Source organism: Erithacus rubecula (assembly GCF_903797595.1).
Source record: "Erithacus rubecula genome assembly, chromosome: 3".
NCBI lineage: Eukaryota > Metazoa > Chordata > Aves > Passeriformes > Muscicapidae > Erithacus > Erithacus rubecula.
In genome coordinates, this window is record NC_136689.1 from 115,099,891 (window position 1) to 115,115,029 (window position 15,139).

Consider the following 15,139-nt stretch of genomic DNA (forward strand, 5'->3'; position numbering starts at 1 on the left):
CGCAATCCTCCCTGAAGTTGTTTCCTTTCCTTTTTCCTGAGATTTAGCGAAGGGGGGGAAGGGGTTGGAGTCACATGGATACAAAGCTTTTGATTAATGTCCAAGTCTGTGCTGCCGCGGAGGCTTTCCAACCTCTCAGCTAGCAGGGCGAGCTGGGAACCAGTGACCGCTCGTTTCCTCCCGGCTGCGTCCCCTTCCTGACGGGAAGATCGCGCTGGTCGCCCGGAGCGGGGCGCGGGGTGAGCGCGGCCGGCAGCGGAGCGCGGCCCCGCTCGGCAGCTCCAACTCGGCGGCTCTTTTGTTGTCCTTGCCGGGGGAAGGCGCCGGGCTGGGAGCACCGATCCTCCTCGCTGCACCATGACAGAAGAAAGCAAGGGGGAAGGCAAGGGGGAGAGCGGGAAGGACTTGGAGAAGCAGCTCCGCTTACGCGTGTGCGTCCTCAACGAGCTGCTCAAGACGGAGCGGGACTACGTGGGCACGCTGGAGTTCCTGGTGTCGGTGAGCGGGGCTGGAGCGATGTACCCGAGCCTGCCTTGAAAGGGAGGGAGCGAGAGCTGCAGGTTTTGAACGAGCTCCAGCGGGGTCGCGCATTGCCCGGCCGCGCTTTGGCACTGATGAGCTCGTCTCTGCTCGTGGGGTGATTGATGAGTTCGGGTTCCCCAAACCTACGGGCTGTGGGGGCTTGTGCTCATTGTAGAGACCGCATTTCCACTACTTGCGGTAGTCTCGGGACCCAGCGGTGCAGGGGGGAGGGAGCGGGACAGGGGGGTGCTGGTGTGCAGCAGCTGCTTGGCATTAAAGCCACATGTGGCATTCCCTCCTGCCTTGTGATACGGGGTCAGCCGGGAAGGCACCGCGTTCTGCCGAGCTGTGACAGTTTTAGCTTCCCTCCTACATTTGAATATCGCTGTAGGATTATTGGTGCCAGCTAATAGCCGAGTCAGCAGGGCAGGAGTTCTCATTCTCTCAGAAAGCCAAAGTGACAAATGATTGCAGAACAGATGTGGGCAGCGTTTCATTTGTGCCTTATCTTGGTAGCATCAGTTTAGGGCTCTGATGTGATAAATATGTCCAAAATTAGCTGCTTCAGATGCAAAAGTTTTCACAGTAGCCCCATCATACATTTCTCTTCTCCTGTCCCATTGAAGAAGGGAAATCCTTCCAACTGCAAACTTCCTGCTTTGCTGCCTTGAGAATTGTGGACTTTCTGCTTATTACCATGAAAGAGGAAATTCTTAAGTTGGCTGTGACAGGGAGAATAAAAGCACAGACATTGGAGTGAAATAAGATCTACAGAGTAGCTTATTTTCTCCATATGTTTATCCTCAGCAGAACCATGAAAAATGGTAAATGGTCCAATGTGTTAGTTTTTTTTTTTTAAGTTTAGGATGTATGTTTGAAAAAGAGGCTATGCAATTATTTTACTTGTTTCCATTTAATGATCAGGTTTTACCTATTAAAAAACCCCAAAAAAGCAGCTCTTCTAAGGCAATGGTCTTCCATATTTTACCTTAAGCCACAAGTTTGGAGTATGCCAGAGCCTTGTATTTCAACAACTTCGAAGAATTTGTAGTATCTTTAATTTTGTATTCTAAGGTTTTAGACATAAAATATTTGACTTCAAGCAGTAAGTGCTCAAATTCTCCCAAGGATCAGAATCTGTACATGTTTCAAGTTCTGTCCAGGCATTGAAACCAGTATTAAGTCTTTTTGCAGTTTGGATCAAGATGATCTAAATAAATCATGTGGAGAAAGGAAGAAGTGTTGGTGTTAAACACTTGGTTCTACATCAACTTTGCAGATTCATTAATGATTGTGGACAGGGTTCAAGTGACAGTTCAAATATGTAAATCCCTCACAGAGAAATGTCATGTGTTCTAATTATACCTAAGTTTTGTCTGGGGAAACAACTTCTGAGCTTTCCTTTGGTCTACCTGCTAGGACTGCTGTCGAGATTAGCTGTGGTGGTGGATTTCAGGGCCACTGGACTAGGGCCGGTTTGGAGACCATCACATTGATTTTATGTAAGCCATCAAAACCATCATTGCAGGAGAGGTTTGTGTTCCAGTCAAAGTTCACAGTTTGGCTCCCAGACCATCTCAGCATTGTCAGTGGAGCTCATTGTGGTAGAAACCACCTTTCCTTTATGACTGAGAAGCTGAATGAACTCCCTGAGAGTTTGCTCAGAGTACCTGCAGTTTTCAGGGTATTCACTTAGAGTATTCAGTTAAATTCAGATAAATGAAAAAATCCTGGTTAGAGAAGAAGAGGTTGTAAGGAGGAAGTGACTTGATGGTGTGTGTCAACATGGGAAATGCTTTGCTGGTTTCCCTACACTGGAAACATACCTATTATATGCTAGATGTATTTAGTTTCTTTTGTATGCATTGGAATTAAAGAGAATTGCTCAGAACAGATTTCTTGTTGGTTATTTCAAGTCTTCCCCCTCCCCTCTTCTATGATTGCTTATCCTCCACTTATCAGTGTAGTGTGAAGTAGTATGGTTTGTATGTTCTGTCAAAAGTCTGTAACACTGTAAGGTGCAAAGCAAAGACTTGATATATTTGTTACTTTACTAGATAGAAGTAGCTGAGTAGTCATTCCCATGTGAATTCATTCACCTCTTCTTTTTTGGCTTTATGCTGTGTAAATACAGTATATTGTGTTACATCTGCACTCATCACAAAACAAATCTGAGTGAAAAGTTCTGGTTGTATTAATATTATTCTTTTGTATCTCCTGAATCTTCCAGTAATAAACTGTAGTAGTGTAGTCTGTTGAGATTTCAGTGATAGAGAGCAATAACAATTTTGGGCCAATTGCAGTGAGGTATGTAAACATATGTGAGGTGGATAAACTTAAGTCACCCAGTAGTTGCAGCAATGTTGGAGGGAGGAGGCATGCACAGGAAATCATGAATAAATGCTTATACTTTTCCTTCAGACATTTCATTACATTTAGAGTGTCATTGCAATACCAAAGTTTTTATTCCTTCTAGCATTTCTTAAAAGTAACAAGTGATGGAATAATTTATTTCAGACACTAAAACACTTTTAAAAGCTATTTTTGTAGATGGAGGTTTTTATTATTATTTTAATAACATACAGTATTATCTTTCTGTTACAAACAATTGGTACTTTACTGGCTAAATTAACAATTAAACTTTTCTACTTCTGGATGTTCTTGCTGATGATCATACCATATTCCTGTGGCAATATCTTTGTTTTCCAATGAAAGAGAAGCTTTACTTGCAAGAATAGAGGAAAGTCTTTTTCTTAGCAAAATGCACTTTCTGGAGGGGGCAGAAAGCAATGGTGAATATTTGCACTGTCTAAAATTCCATGTCATCCAACTGTGTGACTGAATAATTAATAATTACCTTGAGTACTTATGGTGAAGATGCTTTAAAAAAGTGACATTATCAATATGTGCCTCATCTTCCATTCTTCACAACAAATGACCAAATGTCTATATTTACTGTGATCTGTGTAAGCATAAGGAAAATTTCCTGTGTTGCCCTGTAAGCACAATTAGCCTGTAGAAAAGGAGACTGAGGGAAAACTTTATCACTCTTTACAAGTACCTGAAAGAAAGCTGTAATGAGGTAAGAATCAGTCTTATTTCCCCAGCTAAGAAGTGCCAGGACAAGAGGAAATGTCTCCAGGCTGCACTAGGGGAAGTGTAGAGTGGATATTAGGAGAAATCGATTCACTGAATGGGTGTTCAGGGATTGGAATAGGCTGCCCAGGGAAGTGATGGAATCACCACCTCTGGAGGTGTTCAAAATCATGGCACCTGGGGACATGGCTTAGTGGTGAACATGGCAGTGCTGGGTTCCTGGTTGAACCTGATGATCCTGGAGGTCTTTTTCAACATCAAATGTTCTATTCTGTGACTAGCTAACTAGAGCAAAACTACATAAACTTTTCTGAGATTCTAATTGGTCTGCGATTTTATGCTGGGGAATATGACTTTTAATGAGAGTTAAAAAAAAAATAGTGGGAGTTTTTTTGTAATTTGCTGAATGTTTTTATACAAGGTTTCATTTATTGTGTAATCAGGATACTCACTTGAATCCTCAGCACAGCACTAGGAAAGAGACCAGTACAACTGTGGGCAGAAGTTGATGAGACATTAAAAAGTATTTAATAGTAAAACATTGCTAAACAGTGGCTAGTTTAGTTTGTCACTTTATGACCTAAGGCTAAGTTCTTATGTTTGTTACTTACACTAATTGACTGGCCAGTAAGGGCAAACCAGGCCATAAAGAATTTTAGGATGCATGGACATATATGTGTGTATATATATATATATATTTTATATACATATATATTTTTTGGAAAGAAACTTTATTTTGGAATAGGAATTGGGAATGTAATTGATCTGCTACACTTGGTACTTCAGGGGATATCCATGGAAGTGGAGTTTTAATTTTCTATGGCAGAGATTGTTTCACTGGCGCAGTTTCGTGTTCTGACAAATTTGACGTTGATGGGAATAGAAGCAGATGTTGGCACTCCTGCAAGTCTTCCTCACAGCCTCAGCTGGGGTGACTAGCTAGATCTTGAAGCAGCTGGGGGAGAAAAACAAAGCTAGTTTATTATGCAGACTATAGTATGGTTTACAGAGGCTCTCAGTGAATATATATGTATTTCTGCCAGTTAACTCTCAAGTATCAGTTTGATTTTATTATATCCTACTATATTATCTTCTTTTTGCACTAAAGTGAAAAAATTGTTAGTTTTCTTTAAATGTGACTTGTTAAAGGAAGCTGGATCCTTTGCTTTTCAGTTGGTATAAAGAGATACTGTTTATAAGGTTTATTGTGCAGCCTTTTCAGTATCTGTGTGGCTGTTCATCATCTGTATTCCCCTGCTGAACATTCCCTGTCTCTTGGCTCAGTACATATTCCTCTGATTGTTGAGCAGGCTAATTATTTTGCAGAAGTGATTATAGTTATTGAGATTTCAGGTAACCTTTATAATCAAATTCAGTGTTGCTAACTCTGACTAGCAATAGAGGGTTTGTGTCATGGATGAAAACTCCTCAAATGGTTATGCTATATAATAAACTTAGATTTGGGCTTTCCACAAAGAAAGAACAATTTGTAAGTGATCTTTTATGGCTTTGTTTTTACAAAAACAAAGTGTGTGTTGTTTTTGTGTGCATGTCTATATATGTCACAGAATACCTTAAACTGGAAAGGTCCTATAAAGATCATCTAGTCCCGCTCACTGAATGTTATATGTATATCTTAATTACAGTGATGATTAGTGACTTCATAGTGCTTTCCATAATTGCATTTATATTTTATAAAAGGGATTTGAATGAATTGAAGGGAAGGGTTTTAGCTGGCTGCATTTTTTTGATAAGCTTATGTGATTTCCTTTTTCTTCAGGAAAAGAAAAACAGCATTCTATGGCTACTTCATCATAAAAAGTCGAAAGGAAGTGCAAACACAATTACCATAGAAAGTCAATATCTTTTCCATTCACTTCCAATTTCTGCTGTTTTTAACTTGCTTAAGTGTTAACTAAAAATGTGAGTGTGGCATTCTATTTTTATTTGACTTTGCTTGTCTATATCAGTGGTACCACCTGTGGTCCCTATCAGAGTAAGAGTAACTGCTTAAAAGCTGTTTATTTCTTTGTAACTCCAGCCTCAAGGTTGAGCACTGCTTTATGGAGTGGATTAGCAAGAAAGTTTGGGGTTTTTTGTGTGTGTGTGTCTTTACTAGGTGAGCACAAAGTTCATGCAATGTAGGACAATGGCAAAAAAGCAGGTTTTTTTTTCCTAAAGAATTTTCAAGTATGTATCTTATGTTGTTTGGAATTGGAGGGGGATTCATGCTAGACAATGACAAATGTTTTATACTTTTCACTGTATTTCCTCCTACTGCTCTCAGATACACTTAGATTGCATTGTGAAAAACTCTTCTTTAGGAAGACAGGTGGTTTTTTGAGCTGTTCAGTGAAAAGTTTAGAATCCTGAAAGGGGAAATCTTTACTCCAGAGCATTTAATAAACTTTCCTATTCTTAAGACTTATTGTAGACTAGGACTTAATCTTTTGAAGACTATAATATGTTTAGAAGTGTTGTACAACTTAATGATTTATCTGTATCTGAAAATAATATTTGCAGAGTTCTAGTTATTTCTTTGCTCTGCCTTATAGCTCAGTCCTAACTCTCCTGGCACATGTATTTCACAAATTTGTAGTGTGAGTTGCTAATTTAGAGAGGCTACTTGGAGGGCACCATCCATCAAAACATCTGGGTTTAAATTATTCTGTGCAGCTTAATGCTGCTGAATAGTGTCCTCTTTGCAGTGATTTCAAATATTTATGGAGACTATTTTTCAATCCACTTTGGCAGTAATTGTTGTCACCATTTTATAAACACTAAGCTTTAAAATTAGGCATCCCAAGGTTAGTTTGTTTTTATTTGGTAAGGTTAGCATGAAGAGCAATTTTGTCAATTAGACAAAGTTGAAGTCATTGTCACAGTATTGCAACATGTGGGAAATTGAAAAGTTCTTTATGTTAGGAACCAAAAGGAGCTGTCTTTTGGCCAAAATAAATCCAAACTGCCTGGAGTTGATCTAAGATGCTGGTTGCTAAGGTTTGTTAATCTGTAGAAGGCTACAACAATGTATCTCTAAATTGTGTGCCCCTGTTTGGAAAGGGTTTGGATTACCCATGAATGAAATACAGGTTTGAGTGAGGTAATGAATTTTATTTATGACTCTGTCATTTTTTGCAAGTGTTCTGAAGAACTTCTGTAGTCACATACTCATGCATGTTATTTTTCAGAAATTTTGTCTGACTGTTTTTGCTTTAGGATTCAACTGCATGCATATTGATTTGGTTTTCTGTTTGGGATTGAGCAGGATTATCATTGTTTTGGTGAACATGTGGATTAGTGTGGGATTGGCTACTCAGGAGGAATGCAAGAATGAAGATAGTGGAGTCACCACTCCTGAAGATGCTCAGGAGGTGTCTGAATCTGCTGCTGGGTGACATGTTTTAGTGGTAGTTCTGTGCTGGGATGGAATAACCCTGCTCACCTGTACAGGCATGGAGCTAGGAAACAGCTTCAGAGGTTACTGTGGGAGTACCTGTGGACAGGAGCTGGAATATGAGTCAGCATTGCACCCTTGCAGTGCAGAAAAGGATCAGCATCCTGGGACTGTTCTAGCAAGGGTGCTGCCAGTAGGTCAAGGAAGGTGATTCTTTACCCTCTGCTCTACATCTGTGAGACTTCTGAGAGTCAAATTTTTGGCCCCAATTGAATAAATAATTTTGCCTACTAATTCAAGTCTGGTGCTGAGATGGACCAGCAATGTGAGCAGGGGCCAGGAGCATATTGCTGCAGAGAGGCTGAGAGCAAGATTTCTTTGGCCTTGAAGACACAGGGGAATTTTTTTATTGTCTACAATTCCCCAATGGATAGATGTGGTCAAGATGCAGCCACATTCCTCTCAGAGCTGCACAGTGGAAGGAGGAAAGGCTGTGGAAGATGGGAATTCCAACCTGATGTGAAGGGGAAAAAATATTGCTTACAATAAAACTGGTGAAAAACTGGTGTAAGATGCTCAGAGGCTGCTTTTATTTTGCTTAAAGGTCATCTAGGCAAGACTGGACTACCTGTTCTAGTTGACACTCCTCTGCTCAAGCAATTGGGCTAGATGACCTCCTTTCCAACCTCCATGACTCATCAATTTGCAATTTATTGCCATGGCAGAAAGAAAAGTCTGACTGCCTTGCAGTTTTAGCCAATTTCAGGAGAAGAGAATTTTCAGGTTTGCATTTCTACTTTGTTTCCTTTATACTCTGAAATTGCAGTGCAAATGGCCAGGCTGTACTGTTCAGCAAACAATCATTCAAAATTCAAGAGAAAACTCAGTTTTAGGGTTTTAAAAAAATTTCAGTTATATTATTTTTTCTCAGGAAACAGATAATCTGTCACTTTTGTACTGTTTTCTATTCTGAGATGTCTCAGTGCATTTCTTTCATTAATAAATCAAACCTGTGTAGTTCTACAAATGGGAAACTTAGATCTTGATTTTTGGGTCCCTGTGGAAGTTTGTGCCAGAACCAGAAATATAATCTGATGTCTTGATTCCCAGTTCATTACTCTGACAGCACAGCAACTCTTTCCCTTCATATATAATTGATGCTGAAAGAATGGTTGCCTACTTAAAATGTCAGAGAAGCTGCAAGAATAACTCTTCAAAGCCAGCTTCATTTTGAGCAAGCTGGATTGCTCCTGGGATTGTCTCATAGGCTGCTCACAGTTGGATTTATCTTGTTGTAGGGACAGAACTGAGAAATTAGGGGTTGACACTTATTTTAGGTCCCATGAGATCTCCAGCTTGTCCTTTGTGCTTTTGACAGTCTGGCTGCCAGGTCATCTGGCATCCCTGATGAGCTTTCAAGTTCAAGGTTGAAGAACATGAAGGGAATGTGTAGCAGAAACAGATAGAACTGGAGTGAATACTGGAAAAATCAGTAATAATAGTAAGGTGGCTTTCTTTATTTCAGTATAATTTGTGATGCAAGCCCCTTGACAAATTGATAATATCTTGATGAGTGAGGCAGAATAAAGAATCTAGTCCTTGACCTTCCTAGGGAAGTTTTATATGAATTCTCACTTCAAAATGAAGTTTTTCTTTGGGTGTTGATACTTATGCCTGAATTTTAACTACATTATATGTATTGACATGCTTACTTTCTAAATTCATTTTTGCCTATTATAATAACGAGAGCAAACGACCAGTATCAATTAATATGATGTTGAATTTATATTAAAAAGTTTTATAATTTGATCTATGAAATAAATTGTTAATTTTCTAAGACTGTTCAAAAGGAATCATTCCTAGAGTGAGGGATGAATGTGTTGTGTTGACTTTATGCCTAAATCAAATATATTGTGACAGAGTGATTGATACCTGGGATCTTATGAATTTGTGCAATAAGGCTGGAAAAGCACTTTATTGTGTTGCTTAGTGTGTACTAAGCTACACCATATTCTTAAATTCCTTGGGTGAGGTATCTGAATTCCTAGAAAAAATAGCATGCTTTGAGACAGCATCCTGTGATTCTAGACCTCAAAGACTCATGGTAGTGAGTGTGGTCTTTGTTCTAAGAGTCACAGTGGCATTTGAGACTTAAACAGATGCAGCAGCAACTGAAGCTCTGCAGTGTGTAAGCACAAATTTCATAAAAAAGATACCACAAGCCTAAGAAGGTAGAGGGAAGAAAAAGTGGCACACACCTAGAGTTAGTGCTGTGTCACTTGTAAAATATTTGGGCTGAATAGTTTGTATTTACCTTTTTGTTGTCTGGGAGAGAGAGCTATTTTGCAGAAGCCGTAGGAAACAGGAAGGCAATAAATAAGTTCCAATTCATAGAATACCTTTGTAAAAATGGCCACCCTACATTTATAATGAGAGCGGCTTCCTTCCTGCTTCCTTTTGTTCATGAAAGGTATGATAAAATGCTGCTTAAATAGGAACTTGCTGGATATAATGAAGACCTAAAATGAGATGTGCTGGAAGGAACATGGGTTGCTGTGGCAGATTTAAGAAAAGGTCTATCCCACTTGCTCTGCTTGTGGCCAGGACAGGGTTAATTTTGCAGTAAACAGGAGGGGGCATGGCTAGGATGTGGAGATCATTCTACACCCTCTCACATCATTGGTGAAAAGGCAATCTCTTTTGGGGAGAAAGGGGTCCCTTCTGGTCAGGGTAGCAGGGTGGAGGCAGTGGTCAGGTATTGCTGTTTCCATCTGAATCATTCCCCTTTTTCTCGTGCCCTCTGCCATTAGTAATGTTGATGTTACTGTTTTTCTTATCTCATTGCTGTTTCCAGTAAATTGTTCTTATCTCAACCTGTGGTCTTTACCTTTTGTGCCTCAAATTCTCCTCTCCAGCCCACAAGGGAAAGGGGGGAGCAGGGAATGAGTGAGTCAATGATGTGTGGTTTCAGTGGAAGCACTAAATTGGGGACACCATTACTAAATTGCAACACACAGCAGGTTTTTTTTTTCATAATGGTAAGTAGTAGCATTACTTAGGGAGTTTGTGCTTCCTGATTCACTCTCCTGAGGAGTGTAGATGTAGTACCTGGTTGTAAAGTGATTTGAGTTTGATTATTGTTGTTTTTGTGTATTTTTTTGGCACCTGTAACTTCTGAATATGTATCCCATAACATTATTCCTTTAACGCATGCTAAATATCCTGTCTAAAACATTTGCTAACTTCTTGCATCACTGTTTTTATTGTTGGAAATTTAATTCTTTTTATGAATACCTTTTCATATGTTCAATCATCTTTCAAATTCCTTTTTGATGAATTCTTCTGTATCATTGATCTTCTGCATAGTTTCATTCTTAGTATTCTGTATGCAGTTTTCAGAGGGCAAAAACTAACGTCCCAAACATGAGGTACTGAATTATCTCAAAAGTCATAATTCAGTACCTCATACTTGTCATAATAACGTCGTTCTTGACTGAAAGATGTTAGAATTCTGTTTATCCTTCTGCAATGTGGAGTTAGCATCTTATTTAGGCTCTTTCTCTATTTACTTACCTTTACTATTTACTTACCTCTAAATATAAAAAGTAATGTTTCTAGAGATTGGGAAGGATTCTTGAGGTATGACTTGTAGCTGCCATTTGCTTTTTCTTACCATTCTGTTTTGCTATGTGAATGGGGAAAAGATTTAGGAAGAGGTTTCAGTGAAGGATTAAGCAAACAACCAGAAATAAATAGGAACAGTAAGATCTATGAGATTACATTTCTGTGCTCTGGAAATAGAAGAAAATATTAAGCAAAAATACACTAGCAAAGTAGAAAAGGAGCAGGAAAGGGTTACTAAAATTAGTTCTAAAAATGAAAACTGGCACAAAAATCCCCTTTGAAACATGGCAAGTATTTGATGAGATTTCCTCATGCTGTAGTGTATGTGTTAATGGAACAGGCATCACTGCCTTTTGCAGTGTTAAATTAGATGCTGCTCATGGTCCCAAGAAATTAACTGTTATTGGATGTTTACTTTGAGTGTGGAGCAGTACAAGTTTAGGGTTTCTTAGACTTCTTCAGATACAGTCAGCTTGAGGTGTGAAAATACCATTATCTTTGAATTTGGTTACTGTGTATTAATTTTCTTTTATTTTATGATAAAATATGTAATTTCAATAATTATCAAGAGATAACTGAGAAATTTTTATTGGAGAGAGCAGCATGTGAGCTGTCTTTAGTTTATCTCTTTTATTAGAAGAGACCTCCAAGTTTTCAGAAGGGTGTGACTGATTGAACATTGCAAAAGTGCTAAGTTGTGGATTGTTTCCATAATATTGGAAATGTTTTTGGCAGAGCTGAGGTCTTTCTGTGGTTTAGAGTTACAGTGGAGGCATATTAAGTAGAAGAATTTAATCTGTTGTTTTCCCTACGTGTAAAGGTTCATTTTCTATTAAGATGTTGGTTCTGTAGTTCAGTTACACAGAACAACACATAAATACCATTAATAATAATACTGGACTTAATGAATGGAAATTACAAAATTAATTAGTTGTAGGCCACATTTAAATTTTGTAATATACCTGGAAGGATTCTTCGTGTAGACAGGGGCAGAAGAGTGAAGAGCTGATAGCAACAACTTTTCATTTACTTTAGGCTTCATTTATCTCTTTGACACTGCATGAGATCCTGTTTATTAAGAATAATGCCTGGAAGTTGGCAGTTATATTCTGTATGAGTGTGTTAATTTCTTCCCTTATGCTATGAGGTTGTCCTTACAGGAAATAAAGGGACTTTTTCCCATGTTTAGTTGTACTGACCTGTTACAATAATCAGACCGGACAGAAACAATGGGAAGGAAAGTTTCCTGTTTTCAGCAGATACTGAAGCAGTCTTTGACCCTTACCAAAAAGATCTTCAGTCCCACTGTGACTGCACAGAAAACTGATTGTCATTGCTGTTTGAAGATGCTATGATCTCTCTTGCAAAGCACTGCTTCACTCTTAAATGTTTTAAGGCAATTTACTGTTCCCTTCTATCCATCTCAATTACATCTCAGTATTTTCACTTAGAAACAGCAAATTGACAGCAGGGAATGCTTCAAGTTGGCTCTTTATAAACACTCAGATGTATTATGCTGTGTTTAAAATAGTTTTAGATAGGTGATGAAATAAAGCTTGGGCCTGACTGATATCCTCAAAAGGAAAGCAGAGGAGAATATAAATATAGTAGACTTGGAAGGTTTTCATAATAGTAAGGATTTGAACTGCAAAAATGAATCATGGTTTGTTTTTAGTCTACTGTGCCAGGACAAAACTAGGGAAGGCTGGTAAATCAATGTCTCAGCAAATACTCTGATGAAATTTTCATGTGAAGCTGAGGATAAGTTATGCTGATACTGCTACAGTATAAGCTGTGGTTTTCTATAGGTAGGGAAAGACAAAGACTGACTGGCCCCCCAGCAAATACTGTGAAAATCAGTCAATATTCAACCTTTAAGTTTGAAAGAGATTGCTTGGCTTTAAATTTCCCATACTTGTGTTCTAGAACATTCCCATGAGCTGTGGGAGATGACAGTCAGCCATGATTAAAGATTATTTTAATTGGAATACATGAAGATAGAAGTGAAACAGGAGGAGCATTACTGGAAGAATTACTTCATAACTTCATTCAGTAGACCAAGTGAAGAAACTTCTTCCAAGTTAAAGATTAGGTTTTTTTCAACAAGTAAAATTGTATTTTATAGTTACAGTAGTTTATCATCTGTTATACTGCCAATTTTTAAGCAATTAATTGGACTAGTTACAACTCAATCTCATAAAGTTTTTAACTTTGCTTTTGTAATGCACTTTTTAACACATACAGTCCATTAAAACATAGGTTTTCCAAACTAGTTTGCAGGGTACTTCTTCACTGAAAACTATTTTGTACTCCTTCACACACTTTTTTGGGTCTGAGTCGAAATTTTCAGGTGAATGGGTTAATAAAGCGTTTCTTGTTTCTCTGTCAAACTTATTTGGTAGACAAATGCCACTTTCAAATGGCTATCAGTGCAAGATTATATAAAATACTTAATTGTCCTGACATCTAAACAGATTTTATGTAGATTATGTATATGGCATGTGTGAGCAAGTGATGCTGGCAGTTGCTGTATCATGAAAAATGAAGGACTAGGTGAGGTTTATGTGGGCATCCTGTGAGAAATGTGTACTGGAAATACAGTGGATTAATTAGTTTTCATCTCCATTACAGCAGCATCCAGCACAGAAAGTAACAATTGTTGCACTTTTAGATTTTGCTAATAAAAAAGCTTGGTGTCTGGACCAAATGAGATATTCTTATTGCAATAGGAAAAAATAAAATATTAAAATATGACCACCATGACAACCATTATGCATTTGCATATTGCATATCTTTGTAATGAAAAATTCCCCATATTTACTTGCCAAGTGCAATTTGGCTTTTGACTGCAAGAACTGTTAGATGTAAAACAGGGCTTTGGCAAAATGTTACTTTGTGTCTAAAATGTTTGTTCTTTGTATGCTGTTGTCTTTCTTAATGTACCATGGCAGTGAAGGCTGTAATGGCTATTCCAGTCCTTTTCCTGTTGTTTTCCAGCCACCAGCTCTGGAATAATACAATGCTCTGACTTTCCTATTTATTTCTAAAACTTTTAATTTCACTTTTTATTACAAATTAAAATTAAAATCCTTTTATTTAACTTTTAATAAGAATAAATGTTTCTCATATTCTGACTAATGGTAACAGAGCATTTACTGTAGTTATGCTGCAGACTTCCAAAAGGAGTTTACCAGTATACCACAGCAATTCTAGTTGCTGACCCTTTATTCTTCCATTTCTGCAAGTTTATTTACTTGGTTTTGTCTTTCAGGAGATGGTGGATGGTTATTGATAGATAATTGAATTTGAGCTAGGTGCAGCATTCATTGTCAATAGGGCAGCTGTAGCTTTACTGTGCACTACAGATGGGAAGCAAATATTAGCATATTAAATATTCTTATTGTGGTGTGAAGTCCAGTACAGTGAAAGTTTTGATGCTTTTTTTTTCTGATTAATGAAAAATGTGGATGAACTGCAGATTTTCCACATGCAACCAAATTCCACTTCAAAGGTTTTAAGAGAAAATGAAACATCTTAAAATAATATTTTTGGCCTTTAGAAAGTTTCTGCTACTGCAATAAACCCCTCTACTTTAGGGAACTACTGTTTTCACAGATTTTCTCACTTAGGAAAAGTGGCTGCATCAGGTGCTATCAAATATTGCCTTTCTATGTGAAGAACTATCAGATAACTTATAAATTAGCTTCTGCTTCAGCAGATGGTTATATACAGACACATGTAGCCCTCTGTTCCTAGTGTACCTTCAAATCTGATTTGCATGCTTATACCAAATCCTACATGGAGTTTAAAGCCATGATGAGTCATGACCAGACCTAAGATGTGAATATGATTAACATAAATGATGAGGTAGCCTGATCCTGTGCCCAGGCTAAGAAAAAGACCTGAGGATCCAGACTGCTACTTAAATTTCAGATTCTCCTCAGCTCTCCAGTGCTTCTGGTGCAGAGTGAAAACAGTTCAGCTGCCAGAACTCTGCTACCCCCAACTATTCACATGGGGACAGGACTTAGGCAAGGCACTCTGTCTCAGCCTCTGCATCTACCATGACTTGATAATCTTACACTTTTTTTACTTCTCTTTTAATAACTACTACTCAGGATTTTGCCACTTGGCCTTGGGGAATTAGAAACTGCTGTTCCTACCCAACAGAGGCTTTGTTTTTTTTTTTTTTTTTTATTTTTTATATTTTTTATTTTTTTTTTTTTTTTAGTTAAAAAGTCTGTGTTTTGTTTTTCCCTTAATGAATGTCTTCAGTTATAAGTACTTTGATAACTGAAGAATGAAAATACATTTAGATTTGCTTACAGAAAATTTGGAACAAATTTTATACTACAGACTTCTAAATTTGTATGCTCATACATAGGTATGTCCACTTAACTGGAAATACTGTGAAAACAAACTTTATTTAGCTTTTAGGAGGTAGGAAAGAGGCTGCTGATGCTATTCTAATACCAATTTTCTTTTCAGGTGTTTTTTTAG

The 15,139-nt window shown here is 38.0% G+C and overlaps 1 protein-coding gene across 1 annotated transcript in view; it reads left to right on the forward strand.

Annotated features, from left to right (window-relative positions):
- The first annotated feature begins 291 nt into the window (after nt 1-291).
- The window catches only part of PREX2 (phosphatidylinositol-3,4,5-trisphosphate dependent Rac exchange factor 2), a 165,863-nt gene continuing 151,015 nt past the window's right edge, over nt 292-15,139 (forward strand). Inside the window, 1 exon segment of the mRNA XM_079301781.1 lies at nt 292-498. Coding sequence (XP_079157907.1) covers nt 358-498 — 141 coding nt within the window. The 5' untranslated portion in view covers nt 292-357.